General features: G+C 38.3%; 1 protein-coding gene across 1 annotated transcript; it reads right to left on the bottom strand.

Annotated features, from left to right (window-relative positions):
• Positions 1-7375: 7375 nt before the first annotated feature.
• LOC139711585 (dynactin subunit 4-like) lies at positions 7376-20087 on the bottom strand. The gene is made up of 11 exons (XM_071623466.1): positions 19959-20087; positions 18429-18678; positions 17911-17954; positions 16594-16766; positions 14970-15079; positions 14216-14325; positions 13069-13142; positions 12254-12416; positions 9899-9999; positions 9196-9274; positions 7376-7824 (listed from the first exon to the last, which is right to left on the bottom strand). Exons 1-11 carry the CDS (start codon positions 20085-20087, stop codon positions 7693-7695), a joined length of 1365 nt encoding a protein of 454 aa, XP_071479567.1. The 3' UTR covers positions 7376-7692.
• Between the last annotated feature and the right edge of the window lie 310 nt (positions 20088-20397).

The following is a 20397-nucleotide window of genomic DNA, read 5'->3' as shown; positions in this document are numbered from 1 at the left end:
TCAAATTTTATTGTCGCTACATGAAAAGTTTTTGAATGCGTTATCTATTTTTTTCTCGTTGCGCTGTGGTCTGACCTCATAAAAAATCACGCACGCGTTTCTCGCGAAAAAGAAAACCGAATGATTATGTTTAATAATTAGTAGGAACATCGGAAGGTGTTCCTGTGTCTTATCGCGTGATTAAGAAGAAAACATGGAGGGAACGATTCTCTGCAAAACGGGAAAAGACGTGGATAGCGAGATTTCGGTTTCCAATGTTTCATTTGTCGCGTGTTTGAAAGCGGCAATTTGGTAAAGAAATGGAACCTCGTTATATCCGATCAAATTGCTTATGTTTTTCTTTATCAAGATTTACCGAAATTGTCCTCGTTATAACTGGAATCTCGTTATAACCGATTCGTTCTGTCATTACACGCAAAGGAAAACGGGACCGACGCGATCACCTCGTTATAAGCGGTTCCTCGTTATAACCGAACTCGTTATAACGGGGTTTCCCTGTAGTAGAGGAGACCAGCCAGCCAGCATAGCATGCGTTCTGGAGCTGGAAAAAAAATCGTGGAGTGATGGAGAGAACCGATCTCAAGCGCACGTGTGCACAGCGAACGGCTTTAAATAGTGAATATATAGTATTCAACTGGTTCGTATTCTGTCTTTCAGTAAAAAGGAAATCAGGTGGTTGTTTCACAGGGTTGACAATTGGCAGTACTGTCTGCGGCATTTTAAATTCTTGAGCGAATACAGCTGTAAGTTTTCATATGAGAAAAGATTTAACTCAGTAAGTTTGTGTTGTGTTGAAAGGCAAAAATAATGCTATGCATTTCCAGAGGAATGGTTGGATTCATAGGTTCAACAAGTGATGCATAAATGTGTATACAACTGTATTTTATGTTAAAAAAACGTGTTTTTTTTCCATACCCTTGATATGACTGAATGAATACAGTCAAAGTGTAGTTAAATTGGTATACTTGTCATGCATAAACAGCAATATACGCAGATTTGGTATTAACTTGTGCATCACTCAAATGATAAGTTGTTTATATCACCCATTATAAACACATATTACTTTCATTTTGACAATCCCCGAAAAAATAGTAAGATATCAAATAGTAAGGACCTCCCTCATCGCCTTGCTCAAAAAACCCGGACGAGAAACTACTTTCTTTTTTTACTTGGCCTAATCTACTTGAGTCGGTGTTTAGAAAAAGAAACAAACACATTTAACAGTTTAAATAGATCTGGGATTGTTCACTATCATGTAATAAATGATTATATAAATATGAGTGTGTATGATTAAAGCCGAAATAATTAATGAAATCATCGCAATCCCGCCGAGTGACAGTAGCGTAAAAATAGTTGAATAGCGCATGTTAATCTACTTAATTGAGTTGGTGTTCAGAAAAAAAACACAAACCCATTTAACAGTTTTAAGAGATCTGCGTTTGTTCATTATCATTTAACACTGCATTTCACAATGAAGAATTTCTTTCTTTCAGAATGGTCTACGAGGTATATTTGCGCAAAAGGATCACAACATTCCAAATTCAACCTTGTAGCGTATTTTTCAAGAACTGGTGTACAAAACGCGAAAAAAATTTTTGGAAGAAAATAAAGAACGCATTTTTTAATCCCTTCGGACGCAACGATCATTATACATTGTATAGGATTACATCGGAAATGATTTATGAAATCATCGCATTCCCGCTGGGCACCAACAGCGTAACATACCTCGCAAGTTACGACAAACAACGCATGTATGTTACTCATTTTGCGCTGGTGTTTAGAAAAACTTAACAAACGTATTTTAACAAACGTATTTTATACAATCTGATTTTGTTGTCATTTTACGATGTTCACTGTATTTCACAAACGAAAAAAAAAAAAAATCTTTCAGGATGGTTCGATACAAGAGGAAGAGATAGGTGTAGAAAGAATCCCGAATGATATGATCTTGCCGAGTAGGCCTTCTTCTCAAGAACATAATATGTGAACTATAATGAGAAGAGATTTTTGGAAGAAAAATAAACAATTAACGCATTTCACCCCCCACTTTTCCGTCTTTTTTATGAATCAATTCACAAATAATCTCCCTTTATTGTCTCAATAATAACGATTCATAATTGTGTAATAACAACGTAAAGGAGGTTCTTATAAATTTGATTGACGGGTATGATTTCGTGCTTATGTTTTTCTTTGTTTTTGATGCGTACGGTTATAACGAGGTACCGGTTATAACGAGGTAATATCGCCGGTCCCACGGACCTCGTTATAACGGGGTTTCACTGTATATATTAAAGTTGACATGCTGTAAATACTAAGGAATAAAATGCCTTTAAAAATCGTGTCGATTTCCTGGTTGACATACAAAAACAAAAGAAAATACCAAATCACTTTGTTCGAGTATTTTGCCTGATGAATAAATTTATCAGAAATGGCTGGAATAAAGATAAGCATCCTCTGAATTGGCATGAGTGCGTATTATGTCTTTCTCTAGGGAAATGATTGATCGTTGGTTTAAATGCAGCGATGATTTATACAGGCACACTGAAAATTGCATTCCTATGAATGGCTTATTAGGATGTACGAATTTGGTATGCGAAAGGTCGCTTATCCCTCCAAAAATTATACACGAGCATGGCGGAATATTAAATTCTAGAATACAAATGCACACAATTGGAACAAGCTACAGATTGTACATTATTTACAGGGGGAATATCCTCGTAAAAGGACAGATGATAATGGGGAATATCAAACCGATCCAATCGAAGGGCAACGTCCTAAATCGATCAGCGGGAACTCGAATGCGGCAATTTTGCGAAGGTTTCAGGCCTATAGCTTTCATCATTGGTGGTGAAGGCCCCATTGTCATATTGTCTCCTCCATCCATACTCCATACCGCATACAGACAAGAGCACAATACAATTGACAGAACGAGGTAACGCACATGTTGTTACTTTGTTTTGTATGTTTTTAACGAATTCTGGTGGTATTACTGCAATTTACAGCAAGAATTGCTGAACTCTAGGAACATTGGTATAGACTATAGTAATCTGTTTTTGTTGATAGAATTGTTGTCAAGGGGATATTTTCCCGAAACTGTATGTCCCATTTTCTCCTTCCTTTCCCGTTACCGACATTGTCTTTGTGTGTGTGTGTGTGTGTGGGGGGGGGGGGGGGGGGGGGGGGGCATTTTCTGCTTTTCTAGGATTTGGTCCTTCCAGGCTGGCAAACAATGTATATACATTGTACATGTATTGTATTTTAATGACACTAATTTGACTTCGCAGAAGCGACAACAATGTACTTTTTGTCTGAGAAGGCTACTTCTTGGCCTTAATCAGAAAGAGCAAAGAACAATTAGTCAACAAATTAGTGATCACTGACACATTACATGGTATCAGCTGAACAAATCTATCCGAAGAAATTTAGACACAGTGTATACTTCGTAAAACGATTCACAATGACACAATGCACTGTAATTACGTCACATCACACCTCATTTTCAATGACATCGTTCGCTACCAGCTTATTGAGAGTGTGCGCTGGATATAATTATGGTAAAACGGTGAACACATCAAATTGAAATGCATGCATCATCACTTTCATGAAACGGAGACCGTACAAGATGTCTGGTGTAAATCGGTAACGGCTTTATTTACTTTCAGCAACACACAGCACTGATGGACGAATCATTTACATCGATCTGAGATTCTACATGGAACCGAGTAGAGTTTCATATTATTGGAGATGTACGAAATCTCTTACGCTGTGTACATCACAGCAGCGACGGCCTTAATAGTCTCTACACCTGTACACTGTCACCTTACATGTCGTTAAACATGACTCGGAAAAAAAAAAACAACTGTGAACCTCCCCACTACATTGTATCATAATGCACCATAACTCCTGCACATATCATACATTTGATGACACAACTGTCACAGTATTGCTGCCTGCTGTATCATGAAGTCGTTGCTGACGTTTTCAATATTATACTTCTCTTCAACAGTTCCCCCCCCCCTCCCCCCCAATAGATCGTCAATTGCCTTTAAATGCAACACCAGCACTATGGACTTTAGACTGGGGGAAAAGACTATCAAAAACATGCCCCAATATAACTTCTTTAGTCACTTGCATGGGAAATGAACTTCCTGCATTAAATAACTCTAACTGCATGAACTGGGACATTTATGAAATACAATATACAGGTAAATAACTTCACTTTGATCGAAGACTACTCCCTCCCCTGTGACAACAGGTAGATTTGTATAAAGCTTGACAACCCAATGGTAATAAGGTTGAAGGGTGATTAAGAATACATGTAAAGACCTTGAATGACTTCGATTGTACACGTGTATGACGTCAAGCAGCATCAGTATTAAACCGAATAGCGCCCTCCCTCAAAAAAAGTGATGTGTTGCTAGCCCTGCGCAATACACTAGGGTCGGCGTTCATGTGGTATTGTTGTACTCTAGTTGCAAGACCTTCCTGTAAACCTTTGTTAGATTTGTGCCTTGGGAATTTCTTTAAAATTTCTGACGACTACATTTTCATACTACATTGTACACTGAAGCTCAAACTGATGAGCAAACACAAACTGAAAGAATTAAATCAATGTAAATACTTGACCATTATTACAAGCACATATCTTACCAATGCAAAGAACACTAATGATAATTAAGACATGGTAATGCACTGTGCAATCATTGCCATATGGGGCACCATAGTTTCCTATAAACTTTCACCTTTCATTTCAACGTTTGCATTTTACTGACAAGAAAGAAGTTGAAGAACAGTCCTATTAGGTGCTACATGTATTAAAACAGTTGACAGGACCAGGAATAAGAGGGAAAATGTCAAGTAAAACTGCCTTCTTGTATACATGTTGTTAATGTTCGTACATGCAAACCTGAAAAAGAACACGGGTATGACGCTTCATTACAACTGGGTTCACCTACAATGTACATTTGAAGCATAATCAGCAGCATTCACATTATGTAGAAGTACTTCTTAGAAAAGCAGAACTTCACTGTCAGTATTACTTGCTTTATGATCAATTTGAACATGTAACAGCCATGTACATGGCACCATGTTTAAGAATTAAAAAAAAAAAACATGGAAAGATAAATTTTAGAAATAATCGTGACCTTATCACTTTGAGCCTAGCTAAACAATGATCCTACATCTATTGCACTGTCCTAGTTTTGTCAGAACACATGGAGGTGTGTACCACGTTTGATATGTGTATGAATTATACCCTTCTTACAGTAACACGTAAGATGTGAAACCTGAAACACAAATTTAACCCCTGATCTCTGAAAGCAACAAACTCTAGATTTAATCAAATGTGAAATCAGTCTGGCTGCAGGTACAAAAAGAATTACCCACAGTCCTGCACTATATCTGTGGATATTATCACATATGGGAGGCAATAGTTTCATTGACATTGTCCTTGCATTAATTGACAATAATGATAATTATGGAGTAGCACAAGGTCATGCAAAGCACTGTGCTTAACTGAACATTGGTGCAATGATATCAATAGCATGTCTTATATCTACATCAAACATGGACGTGTAGATTATAAAGCCGTAGTCCTCTAGTACTAACCTGATTCTATTACATTCACATAATTGTATGTTTTCTTGAATTACATGTTCCCAGCTCTAGGTTTGAACAGTCCATTTAGTTCTTTGCAGCAAGTTAGCATATTCTACTAGAACATTTGAAATGGCAGCCTCCATGAATATCTATGTATATATACCATCATGTATTCCATACTTTTTGAGCAAGTACTATACATGTACAAAGGAATGGTGTTCAGAATATACACAGTGAAAGAATTTGGTAAAAATTTGACCATGTATTTCCAAGAAGATGATGAAAATGTGAAAATTGGGCCCTAATTTAGCTCCAAGTTCCCCTGGCCCCCAAGGGGCACTGCCAGATTTTCGATGAACAAACTTGAAACTAGTCACTGATCTACTTATTCAAAACATTAGTAGCTCAATTACTTCTAGTTCTAAAATTTTTTAATTCAAATTCCTTAATTTAGGGGCGACACAACGGACAACGCACAATGCACGCTTGCACCAGCTCATTTCAAAGGTGAGTTATAAAATTCACCAATACTGCCCAGAGCATCAATAGCATACAGCCCTTGATATTATGAACTGGGTCATTGTATATTCAGCATTTTGCAACTGTAAGTCACACACACATGTCTATGTTCTATACACATTTTCAATTCAGACTATCATGTTTCATGATTACACACTGTATAGTGCAGACTGTAAGAATAATATGTTGCCTTGAATCGTACATTACATTGCATTTAACAAACATGCTCACATGCACTGCTGAATTTATTGTAATCAGGGTTTTTCTTTTCGGTTCTACATACAAATTTACACTTTTGAACATACATTTCATTAATATCATCTTGCAGTCTTTGCAACATTTTCAAAAAACCTCTTATGCTCAACATACAGAAGAAATAAACATATTGGAGATATAAATACAGTACAATTTCCTCCGCAATGATATATGGCAAGAACAGGAAGAGTTTAGCATTTGCAGCCAAATCACTCTTTAGTCATTTGCTACCTGTATGGCATACAATGGTATGAATTAATCAAAAGGGACTATGAATATGCAAAGATAGTATTCATGTATACATTACGTGTAAACTCTCTTCACAATTGAAACATCTAACATGAAGCATGTTGGTTTGCCTACTGGGAGATAGACTGCTGACTAAATAAACAAGGACAGGGTGATTTCAACAAAATGTTTCAAGACATGTCCGCTGTATGCAGAGGGAAAAGAAAGCCACAAAATGCTAATAAGCCATTACCAGGAGGCTTTTTTTTCATCACTTCATGCCAGAGAAAACGGGATATTAGCCTGATAGGCTTCTAGATCCCAAGGCAGACTCTTAAACTTCACAAAGCTGCACCCTGATACCCAAGCAATCACTGATACAGGCTTTTACTGAGGGGCTCCACACAGAAGCTTAAAAGCATTGTAGGAGATATCGACTGGCACATTATCTTCTGAGCAGTGAGTATACCAAGCAGCAAATTTTCTTTAAGACTGGCATACATGGAAATACATATTGCCATGCAGCCTAAATACAGAAACAAAACAACCAGAAAACTCTAGAGCAAACCCAAAACCTTCGTTCAATAATTCATGATATATTTTAATAACATTTGCAGTTATCTACTCTAAGACTGTGGAACATCGTGTGCATTGTCTATCATACTGCATTTTGTAATTAATGTTAAGATATTGCAACTTCCAACTCACAGTGTATTCCAGAAGCATGCATGGCAATATGCTGCATATGGTAGCAAAAGTCAGTGTATATGATATTAATTAGACAAAATGAGGCCAAGAAGAAGACTGAGCCTTAGGCTACGAGGAGAGAGGGTGAGAACACTCTGTTGAGTGATGAACGTACATGTACATGTGTGACATCTTGAATGGATATCTATACATTCAAAATACTGTTTCACATCCTGTATTCTAACACTGGGAATTGCAAGGCAAAATGTTCTCACATGGACAATAATTTATGTTTAAACAATTTTGCATCAGTTTAAAAAAAAAGAAAAATTTAACAAATCTCACAGGTTAGCTACAACATTAATCATGCCGGATATACTCTGGAGAATTGCACAAATACTCTAATTAGTCTTTCACAAGATGGCCCAAGTCAATAGTGACCTCATGTTCAAGCCAGATCTCCTGTGGTGACCGCTCCTCATCCATGGAGCTTCGTAGTGCAGAGTTCTTATAGTTGTATTTCAAAGTGAAGACAATCTGGACAAAAAGAACAATTCATATCATTCAGTGAAAACAGTTTATGTCATGTCATGTGCACAATATAACATCTCAATCTACCACCATCACTGCACAAGGAACACAACAATGACACGTATTGACAATAAGCCTGCGTTAATGTCAACTCTGATAGAGTTTCACACTATCAGCATTTGTAAAAAGGAGACATGCACAATTCACTAATAGAATTACATTGAGTATTGAGCAAATAGTTGATCTCGTCTAAGACAACTGAAGGTGCTTCTTATTCCATAAAAGATAGTGCGAAATAAGAATTTGATGCTCAGAGCTCGCTCTGTTATTTTGCTGCATGACAAAGACTTTAAAGGGGGCATTCCAGACAATTTTCATAATTTCGCATCATGTAGTACATAAATCAAGAGCTCCATGTATAGACTTGTGGAATTTATTGCGGCCTTTGAGCAGAGAAACCAATAATCTGAAAATCTTAAACAAATTACACTGAACAGTGCTTATGAAATAGGAGCCTCACATATTTCAGAAATGTAGCAGTGTAATTCCATTACAATACCACAAGCTTAACAAGTTCACCCGTGCAGATTCTATGCATGCCTTCTTCTTTTGTTCTGCTTCCATGAGCCCAAACTCATGCATTCTTAAGGTGAGGCTGTCATGTCATCATCCTAGTTCATTGCAATTTGTTATAAATTTTCAAAAAATTATCATTCCTCATCCCAGTCACTATAAATTCTGAGACTCTGTACTCAGTATAACTTATTTTAGCTGTTCTAATGTAAAAGTCTGAAAATCTTCCGGAGGTCCCCTTTAACGTAGGTGTAAAATGACTTCATCTCATATGGCAGCATTTGCAGTATTCATTCAAACTTCAGGTTGTTTCACTGATGGTACATATGGCTGCTTCACACTCACTACCTGCATTTACACATCCTTCCGCTTGTGCTCACAAATTACATAACCCTAAACCAGGGCTTAACATAATGGTGGCCCGGTGGCCCGGGGCCACCAAATTTAAAAAAAGGGCAAATTTGGGGGCCTGCCTCGGGCCATCAAATTTTTTTTTAAAGTATGTCAATAAATTCGTAACTTTTTGCGCCGGAAATGCACAAATGCATGCAGTGAGTTCATGTTTTTTATTGGTTTTTTTTTTTTCGGGCCACCAAATTTTTCTCTCGGGCTACCAAAAATGTGAAATTGATGATTTTGGTGGCCCCATCCAAAAAAAAGTTAGTGTGGAGCCCTGCCTAAACACAATTATGACAATGATTCTCTACGGCCTTCTCCATGCTAATGTCTGTAGTTTTTATTTCACAATCACACATCTTTAGTGAAGTAGTATAACTCTTGAAGGGTAGTAGCAAGCTTTCTTACCACCACGTTGCCACTGGCTCTTTGGGGAATAACTTTGAATAGAACACCAAGCTTGTGAGCCTTCCGGAAATGGACATAGCTGAAATAAAAGTTATATAGATACAGTTTCCAACATAATCTTTAAACTGTAAACATACACACATTCATCTCATGGTTTGGCCTCACACTACACACTAGGAGTGTGGCTACAGGCAGATACATGTTGTTACTATGTCACACTGAAAAGGTCACGAACTCTCTCTTTCTCTCTGACCTTGCATTCTCTACCTTAATATTCAAGGAACAAGGAAGAATATTAACGAAACTAACTTTTTTTTTTTTTTGTTTAATGTTTATCTACAAACTCTAAATTCTACACAGTAATGTGATAACTTTATTGAATCCACAACGTTTTGATTTCTAATATAACTTACTTTTCTGTCCTTGTATTTTCTCCTACATGTTTATCAAAATCATTCACATGATAAGCGGATTACTGCAAGATACTATCCCGGAATGGTGATTTGCCCTATACAAGTTCAGTCAACTCTGTTCTTGTTGAATGAAGCATACTCAAACAAGACTCTGCAAAAGCTTTGTAAGGAAGATCCAGCAAGTCTCCAAGGGGTGTTGATCTCGACACTCTTATGGGGAATGACTTCACTGGATAGATGGCCAAACACAAACCTAGACTGGCAAAGTACTTCTAAGGATCAAAACTTACTCTGTATTGTCATGGTAGTCATGTAAATCAGATGTACTATCATCATACTCAGCAGTCACATCCTTTGGTCCCAAGGTTAACTCATCCTCAGGGGGGATAACCTTGCAATGAAAACGAACGTAAAAAAAGTGCAGACAACAATTTCAATGACACACAATTTTTCACAATCAACACGTTACCATTCGCATCAAACATTATGTCTCTGGCTAAAGATAGGAAGAAGAAGAAAGTACCAAAAGACCACAAGGGTAAATTCTGCAATAATTTTTTTTTTCTCTCTCTTCTCAGGAGGAAAATGACAACAAAATCACTTCTTTGTTGCTGCATCTGTAATGTCTTGGCAAAACTGCTTAATTTCTACACTTTACAGAGAGAAAAAGAGGTGCAATTATTAATGTGCCACACATTAGGGTCGAAGAAGTGTCTTACGTGGAAAGAAGTTTCTGCATAACACATGAAAACATCTACTAGACTAATCATAACATTTGATCATTGAATAAAAAGCAATGTGTGGAAAAAAATATTCTTCTTCTAGTAGGCCTATATATTGTATAAAAGGCTTGTTGAAGACCAAACTATTCATGGACAACTTGAATAACTTCAGTTTTTCCTGAAACCTGGCTAACATCAGGATGAAATACAACAAAATTCTTACATACTTTTTGTATTCTTCTCTTACCAATCATGAATCACAGATATTCAAAAAGCTTGCAGAAACTTCACCTTCGTTTGCAGGTAAAATCATGTTTTTTGTCCCCCAACCCCCTATCCCCGAAAAAACAAAACAAAAGAAAACAAGGAAAAGTAGAAATTACGCGGTGCGTAACATATGTCCCCGCCGGAAGTAGCATTTTGTAACAAAATGTGCAATATAGGTAAAAAATCAAGGTCAAAGAAGTCAAAGGTCAAAATTCTGTGTAGAAGTTTTGAAGCCCTCACCTAGTGCCATCACATAAAGCAAATGGAATCGAAATTGGGTTAGAAATGGCGAAGGAGTAGCATTTTGTAGCCAATGTACAATATAGGTCAAAAATCAAGGTCAAAGGTCAAAGAAGACAAAGGTCAAAATTCTGTGTAGAAGTTTTGAAGCCCTCACCTAGTGCTATCACATAAAGCAAACGGAATCGAAATCGGGTTAGAAATGGCGAAGGAGTAGCATTCTGTAGGAAAATGCACAATATAGGTCAAAAATCAAGGTCAAAGGTCAAAGAAGTCAAAGGTCAAAATTCTGTGTAGAAGTTTTGAAGCCCTCAACTAGTGCCATCATATAAAGCAAACGGAATCGAAATCGGGTTAAAAATGGCGAAGGAGTAGCATTTCGTAGCAAAATGTACAATATAGGTCAAAAATCAAGGTCAAAGGTCAAAGAAGTCAAAGGTCAAAATTCTGTGTAGAAGTTTTGAAGCCCTCACCTAGTGCCATCACATAAAGCAAACGGAATCGAAATCGGGTTAGAAATGGCGAAGGAGTAGCATTTTGTAGCAAAATGTACAATATAGGTCAAAAAATCAAGGTCAAAGGTCAAAGAAGTCAAAGGTCAAAATTCTGTGTAGAAGTTTTGAAGCCCTCACCTAGTGCCATCACATAAAGCAAACGGAATCGAAATCGGGTCAGAAATGGCGAAGGAGTAGCATTTTGTAGCAAAATGTACAATATAGGTCAAAGGTCAAGGTCAAAGGTCACGACTGAAATTCTGTGTACAAGTTTCAAAGCTCCCATGTAGTGCTATCATATAAAGCAAACAGAATCAAAATTGGCTCATAAATGACAGAGAAGTAGCAAATTGAAGATTTTGATCACACACGGACGCACACACGGACACACGGACACACGGACGGACAGACGGACGGACGGACACACGGACACACACACGTACGGAGCCCGTTTCATAGTCCCCTGCTCGAACTCGTTCGGCGGGGACAAAAACATTCAGCACAGGGCAATGATGTATTATCTGTCTGCAGACATAAAGGCAAGATCAAAAGTGCAATATTAAGTTGTGTTTTGACTTTCCTTTCTTCAAATAATTCTTTTATTTTGGAGACTTTTGTGAAACTATGAAAGATGTACTGTAATACCTTCTGGATGCATTACCAAACAGTCTGCAGGGTTCGAAATTGGCGATGGTCCGCTGGCCATTGGCCACCCGAAATCACGTCGGACTAGCTAAAAATCGTTCTGAAGTTACTAGTCCGTCTGGCTAGCCAAAATATTGCTTCAGTGTCAAAATAGATTCTAAGTAGTCCGCCTGGCCAGTTAAAAAAAAAGTTAAGTGCGACCCCTGCTCTGCCTTCAATGAAAAAACAAGACATCAGTGGGACTGAACGTTGTAATACTCACAGGTTAGTGACTTACCTGTGCTGTAGCATGAGTGTCATCACAGTCTTTAGGGTTGATACCATCAAAGCGTATTGGCATAGCCTTCTCATGAGGATTGGTGATCATGAGGGTCACAATGCTCTCCTTTCCAAAGTGGAGGTTGGGAACGAGGAAGATGCGCACGTCTGGGATGTGCTGACTGCAGGGTGAGACATGGGCAAGTAATCATGACTGATTAGCAAAGTCTACGATACATGTAATTTTTCTCTTGGTAGAAACATTGCTGGCTGTAATTACCTAGTTTAGACATAGCTCTACAAAACTTGAGAAAAACACTGCATGTGGATTTAATCAACAGACGTTATCTTCTTGCTCACTCAGGGGCCTGTTTCATAAAACTTGTCATCAGTGACAACTGCCACATTTCTATGACAAATTTGCTCTCAGCCAATCAGATGTAAGGATTTCAGCAGCTTGTCACATCGATGACAACTTGTGACTGATGACAAGTTTTATGAAACGGGCCCCAGATCTTTCAGATATTTGTTCTTCTTGCGATTTGGCTTGTTCTTCACCTTGACATCCCGTCAAATTTACTTTCAATTCAGGATACAGCAGACATTCACTCGCATGTCTTTTGAAGTCCATATATCAATGAACGGTCAGTTTTTGTTTCTATATTAAAAAACTCTACTAACACTACCCAAAAAAAGAGGAAAAAAATAAAAAGGTTCTCAAAAGTTAGTACCTCTGTGCATGCATAAGCCATCCAAGAATGTATCACTAACAAAATTTAGCTGTGATCCGGCACACAACAGAATATAATGCTTGCTTAACTATATCATACTTACATGGCAACAAGCTGAATCTTGAATTTGATAGAGGATGGGTTGAACTCTGGCTTGCTCAGATTGTGTTCACATTCCTACACATTCAAAACACAACAATTGATATAAAAAAATCATATGCATGTATAGAGAAATGAAATCTCAGTACCAACTTTGGCTGTGTAGAGCATGAGTCACTGACTTTTTGCCATGCTAACAGGAGCAACAAGCATCGGTGTTAGGTAAGTTCAGTGCTAGTTACTACTTTGCACACTACGTATTGAAGGGTGATGTCTAATTACTATACATCCCCAACTGCCATGCATATCTTTGATTACTGGTATCCATGCAATCTCCTACTAACACAAATGTTTCTCAACCAACATGCTTGTTCCTACAAAGCTAACAGCTGATAAAGTGTAAACACACAATGTACAACTACACCTACATATACAACATGAAGGCACATCACTGTGTAGACTTGTTATCACCTTCATTTATAAGTGAAGGTGCATTCCTTCCTTATACTGTATACGCCAAATATTTTGTGAGGTTTTTATTTTCGCAAATTTCGCAAGTCAGGTGCTATTCGTGAAATTAAGACACGCGAAAATATTTACTCTGATCCCGATGTAAAAAAACGTACGTGTGTACACTTCTCTGTTCAGTACAGGACTCCACGATCGCGGATTTAACCACTCGCGAAATCGTAGGGAATTCCCGATTTGCGAAAATTTAGACTCGCGAAATATAGGGCGTATACAGTATACCACTGATTTTCTGATGATGTGTAATCACTGTGAACACAATCCCTTGATTCTCTTGAATTGTGCTCAGCAAAATAAACAGAAAACATAATGATTTCGACACTTCTGAAGCTTTTAAAGTTCAGCCAACAATAATGGAACTCACTGCAATCTGCTAGACTCGACTAAAAAAATTTAATTGCTCTGAGAGCTTTCTGGAGAACATTTCTCCTTTTAAACAGCTGCTTTACACAAATGTAGACATACAACTATAACATGGAAAGATGGGGAGGGGTACAATGTAACAACATACAAAACACAGAGACAAAAGAAATATGCTATGTAAGATGGCTATTAAAGACAATGACAACGACAGAAAGAAAAACACCTTCAACAAATTGGGAAAAAAGGTTGAATGGACTTACCCGACATCTTTGAGATCTCTTGATAAGTAGATGTTTGTGTCGTGGATACAGCTGCTCTACACTCACACAGTTGTACTCTGGATGTTGTAGTCTGTGGTTGATGTTACAGACTATAATGAAGAAAGTTATATGTGCAATCAGTATACATTAATAACTTAGGAATGTGCACTGGATATGAGGTGGGAGGCAATTCCATAGTCACAGAATGAGCACTGTAGATGTTAGAATTTAATAATTCAAGATACTGGAAAGAGTAGCTGTGCTTGAATTACTAGCTTTCAAATTCAGAAATCTGAAGGCTAAATTAGCAATGATGTGAACTTTGTTCAAATTGACACATTACTAATCAAAGCAAGTTTTTAGTCTACTATTTGACCGCAAGGCTGATTAAGATTGGAAAACATGTACACAGGAGACATACAGTCAAGATGTTTAAAGACTGAAAAAAATTCTGCTAACTGAATAAGGTATTTTGTTACCTCACAAGTTAACCTTAAAAACAGCAACAAACACAGACACACACAAAAAGAAATTCAACCAAAGAAAGAAACAAATAATTTGTTCCACCTTGATTAAAAAATAAATTTATTACATAAATTAGAAACTATTATATCGAATTTCTAACATACACTTGTCAACTTTTACAGTTTCCTGTTTTCAACCCATGGATAAAAAAAATCAATCCCCCTCACAATATAACTGCCCATTCTGCACACTAATTGTGGGATAATAAAGATAGGAGACGTGAACTCACTTTTTTCTAAAACAACTGGCTGAGTCAATATCTTGTTTGGCAAGGGATCCACCTCTTCTGTAGGTTCAATCTGCTGTACAGGATTGATTGCAGCTTGCTCATCCTTCAATCTAAATGAAAAAAATTACCAAACTGATCAACTATCCAAAAGTTTGTCAAAGCAATGGTCATGTTTATGACTTTACCAAACATAACAGTGATAGCAAGAAACATTACAAAGATAGAAATGATGAAAATCATAAAAATGATGCTACTACTACTCCTAATAATAATACTGTTATAACTGTTATAACTGCTACATGCTACTTCAACCAATAAAAATGGTTATAAAGACAGTAGTGTCTAATCTTGCATAAACATCTCAGTTGTACAGAAACATTGCTGACACATACAGCTAAAGATGAACTTTCTTAACACTGCGAATAGTATGACCTTGTTCAAACATACGTGTAGCTCTTCATCTGTTGGCCAAGTTTACTGTTTATCTACAGCATGTTTCCAGATGAGATGAAGGATACTCACTATGATTTGTTACACACCGTTGTGTAGTATTCAAACTTATTTTTCTTTTTTCAAAGAGTTTAGCACAGTACATTTCATCAAAACCTGCATGACATAGTTGCCCTATCTATAGCATTGTCTGATCATGTACAATTTCTACATTGTTGTATTCAGGGAGACCAGGTAGAATGAGAGAGGAGATCGTATCCCTGTGTAATGAAATAATGATATACCAATGACTGGAGTTCTTGCATTAACTTTTACTGTGCTTTGTTAGCTGATGGGTAAGTGTGCCGAAGTGTTTTTTTTTTTCACTGATTAGCCATGAATAGAGACTGCTTCATCCCCCAAATCCCAATTGTGATAATATGACCTTTCTGTTGAACTGAGGCACATCACTATAGCTGAGTGAGCTTGCTAACTCTGAAGTACTGAGTACCTGTACGTCAAGTTTGGATGGATTATTGAATGCTAGTGAGAAAGCTTAGCAGTAGCTGGGCACATAAAGGATTAAAAAGGCAGCCTACAAATTTTGGTGATGGACTTTGAGTCCTGTTCTTCACTGTATGATTATCTTTAGCATCACTTGATCACTCCACTTACATTCATGTTCTGAGCATGAGGAATTCACATTTTAGACAATTTTCAGAAATTACGACAGGCAAGGAGCAATTTTATCTAAACACACTGGCCTGGGAGAAAGTGTAACGACAGAATCATCACAATGGTATTTTACCCTTATACCAGTTTACATATTGATGAGATTCTAATTTACTGCATTTTATAGTTCTTCATCCACTACCGTCAAGAAGTACATGCTGTAGGTTTGATCATTTAATCCACAGTCTCAAAAGACAGCGCCTGCTGTATGTATGGGGTACTGAAATCAGTTGAAAAAGTTCCTGAGCAATAATTGTTTGTAAATAACTGCAAACTTTGAGAGTTCTATAATGTTAATCTGATCTGTCACTTGAAATACAAGTATGATTCTGGGAGATACTGTTACCTCAAACTTCTGGACCTAACTATGCTAACATGCCTAAGTGTAGTATTATCTAGATTCTTTGACATTCATATTAATGGCTTCTTTTACTTAACAAGGATTGAGGCAGGGCAAACTTACGCTAATCCAGTAAATGAACTCAAAAGGGCACTGCTTCTTCTCCTGCCTGCACTGGGTGAGAGATATTTCTCCTGCAGTCGGAAGTAGGCCCGCCTTCGAGTAAATTTCTTGTGGTCACGCTCCATCTTCTCCTGCTTGGCCAGCTGGTGGTAGTAGTCAGTCAGCTCTGCAATCTACAGCCAGACAGTGACAACACACACTGAATGTGAGTACATGGTATAGCGCTATTACAGATATCTATCAGAACGCTAATTGGCAGTACATGCGACCAACAGTATATTCCTGTTCATTGGGAATACATGCCCAGCTCACTTTTGCCACACCAGCCTGTTAACCCATCGACGATGGGCTGATTTTGCTACAACATGCATTTCCCATAGACACTTGCCCGAGTATACTCGAGACTCGTCCTCAACAGGTTAATGATCATGAACAACAGTTTGTTCAGCTGCAAATCGCAAGCTTGGAATTATCAAACATATTCTTTCACTCCCATGGATGAGAAAGGCCTTCTACAACTGTATAAGTCAATAGTCAGACCTTCTTTAGAATACTGTGCACCCATGTGGTATCCTTACCTGAAGAAAGATGCTGTGAAAATTGAGAAAGTGCAACAGCGAGCAACAAGACAACTGCATCCCCTACGATATCTGCAATATGCATCACGGCTTGAACACTAAAGCTACCTTCACTGGCCTACAGATGTCATAGATCAGACATGATACAAACCTACAAAATTGTACAGGGAATAGATGCTCTCCAATCAGCTGACTTCTTTGACTTTTCATCTGGTAGCAAAACAAGAGGACATCAATTCAAGATATTGAGGAAGCATGCTAAGACAAAATTGAGGAAATTCTCTTTTTCTCAGAGAGAGATATCAGAATGGAACAGTCTACCATCATTATGTAGTAGAAAGTTCTCCAACCACATATTAAAAAAAAAAAAAAAAATCCAAAGTATTTGGGCCAAGAAAGATACATTTTAACCCAGATGAAGTTTCCATCTGTCCACGTACTCCAGCTGCACAGAGCCTATCACACAGAAATTAATCATATTTATTGGTGCAGAGGGGCAAATAAGTTTGGAAGAACTTTAAGCCCACTTCCAAGGTAGATTTCAAAGGTATGAAAACTACTCATACTTAAGATTTCAAACATCTATTCACAGACGAATAAGGTCTCTGTCCTACCAATTGTAATTCAAAGATAGGGCACAGTGCAAAACTGCATACATCTTGCAAATGCCTTAAGGCCAAATGCCCTAATATAAATGAAATAGCTTTATGTATAGCTTCCCACTAAAATGCCAACTTACTCTTTTGGCACCTTCATTCTCTGGTTCCAGCCATGGTCCACTTGCTGTGTAGACAAAGAATAGGGTTAAACACTGTAAAAATTAACAAAACAAAACAACAAAAATTTAAGAAAAATAAAGCAAACCAAACTTGTTTCCTTTTCAACCTTGCATTAATATCCCAAGTAGGGCCTATATAACATTTCTCTCTTTCTCAGTAAAACATAAACACACAAACAAGCAAAACAATTAAATAAACAAAAATACCCTAATCACAAAACTAGCAGCAGAGCTTGCAAGAGACCAGGAAATTCATTTCTGGAGACATGAAGCCAGTTATACAGCTCTCAGTAAACACTCAGGACACTTCTTGCTTAGAACTCACATCCAACTCATTCAAATATTTAAAGCATCTGATATAGTAACTGTTCTAAATGGTAACTATGTGTGTGTATGACAGTCAGAAACAGATGTTTTAAACAGCCATACACAGCCTCAATTCTAATGATGTACATAGAATGAGCATCACTTTTATGTACCAGAGTCTTTATCTGCCATGCCAACATCTCTGGATGTCCATCTGCAGAGTCCACATGCTAGGTAGTACACCTTCTTGGTGGTGGTCTTTGTTGGGTCCTTGGGGTCTGGCACTGCCACACTTGTGGCTCGGTGAGACAGAGTGTGTTGGCAGCTGGGACAGTCAAGGCAGTTCCCACAGCGGTTCTTTTTGGACTTGGCCTCCGCTGATGGCATGTTCTCGAGACAATTGGGACAGTAGTGCGAATCCACCTAGTGCATGTAAAACATGTGTAGTGCATCATTTAAACAGTATCACTTAATCAATCTTCATTTTCTGTAATCCAAATGTCTCAGGGCTCCTACAGCTTGTATCCATTGCAATACACTTTCTACCAATATTTTATGCATGAGGCCAACTCTGGTGTAAAAATGCGAAATTCAGTGGTCACAACTTGAATCACCTGTTAAAACATGCAACCCATCATAGCCCAGACATGAACAGGCCACCCATACCTACTGTAGCTATGTGCCATGGCTATCTTTCTTTCTTTGACATAGAATTCTAGTCGTGAAAAAATTACCCCATTCATTCAATTCGCGCAGTATCTGTTCATTGCGTGTGTCACACCACCGGCAAAATCGTGAAATAGGCCCCACCGCAGTGCGCGTGCACCCGCGCGTTAGCAAGCAAGGGTAGGTCCTAGGGTTAGGGTTAGGGTTAGGGTTAAGTGTTAGGTAGGGTTGTATTTATGGTTAAATTGGCCATTAAATTAGTCGAGGGACATTACTTTAGGGAGTCCTTCCGAGAAGAAAGAGAGGACGAAAGATGCTATGCTGTGGAAATCGGCCCCACCGCTGTATCAATTTCGCGTAAACGCCGTTTGGTGGGGCCGCATTCACGAGTATTATACTGTGGAAGGAAGCCCCACCGCCGTGCTTACCTACCGATGAACGCCACTCGGTGGGGCTGAATTCACGAGTATAAATAGGCGAGCCGCCGTAGTATTAGTTAGTACGGACACGCAGTGGTGGGGCTTATTTCATGAGTATGCCACACCACCTCCATTCACTTTACACGTAAGCATGATTGTGCGCACATTGACTAAGTGGGCTAATTTTTCATGTTATGCCCTTTTTTTTTTTACTACTCCTACTAGAAACTCTACACCTAGCATCATTCCATCTATAGACTAGTTAGTTTCTACAAGAATATCGAGTAGCACTCAGTGTACTGGATATCGTAAAGAAGGTAACATTATCATTAGGATCCACCCTACTGTCTGTGGTAAATTTTACCGTACTAACGTGAAATAAATTAACCACGGACAAGTACGTGAAGTAACCTGTGCTGTGGCCGGGGCGTTGCCGAGCTCGCGTTCGGCCCGGTAGCGCCTACTACTACTGAGTACTGTACACGTACTACCGTACTACCACGACTACTCACTACGTTAGAATCCATATCTGTAAGCGTAATGGTTTCAACCATCTGGACAAAAACATCATGGTTGTTGAGTGCAAAATCAACTTGGGCATGATACGCAGAAACCTACCTCGTGTGCGACGCATTTTCCACATCGAATTTTCAGGCAATGCTTGCAGAAATACAGCTGTGTTACGGGTGAACGAGTGCCACAGGAGCACAGAATATTTACACGTTGAAGCTCCAGTTTCGAGGCCATTTTGATCGAGTGGACTGATGATTGGTATGATGTTCAGTCCTGCCGTAGAGGGCGTATATCTATTCCCGGCACGCCGCCCCCCCCCCCCCCCCTGGCTTTTGCACACTTGCTACGTTTAGCTCCGCAACACCCCGAAATGAATAACTTTTTGGAATTTATTGTATAGTATCATTTTCCTTGTTTGTACTTTATGTTTCGCTATTCCGCCTTCTTGCTTCCTTTTTTTTACCTGCTAGTCCGTGCTCTTTCTCAAACATACACAAATAAAAGTATTTATTGTGCATGGACAAAAATGATCAGATCATAAACA

This window comes from Diadema antillarum, unplaced genomic scaffold (genome assembly GCF_040938485.1).
Source record: "Diadema antillarum isolate AM-2024a unplaced genomic scaffold, OU_Dant_1.0 seq00001671_RagTag, whole genome shotgun sequence".
In the NCBI taxonomy this organism is placed as follows: Eukaryota; Metazoa; Echinodermata; class Echinoidea; order Diadematoida; family Diadematidae; genus Diadema; species Diadema antillarum.
This window is presented reverse-complemented; position numbering and strand designations above follow the sequence as displayed.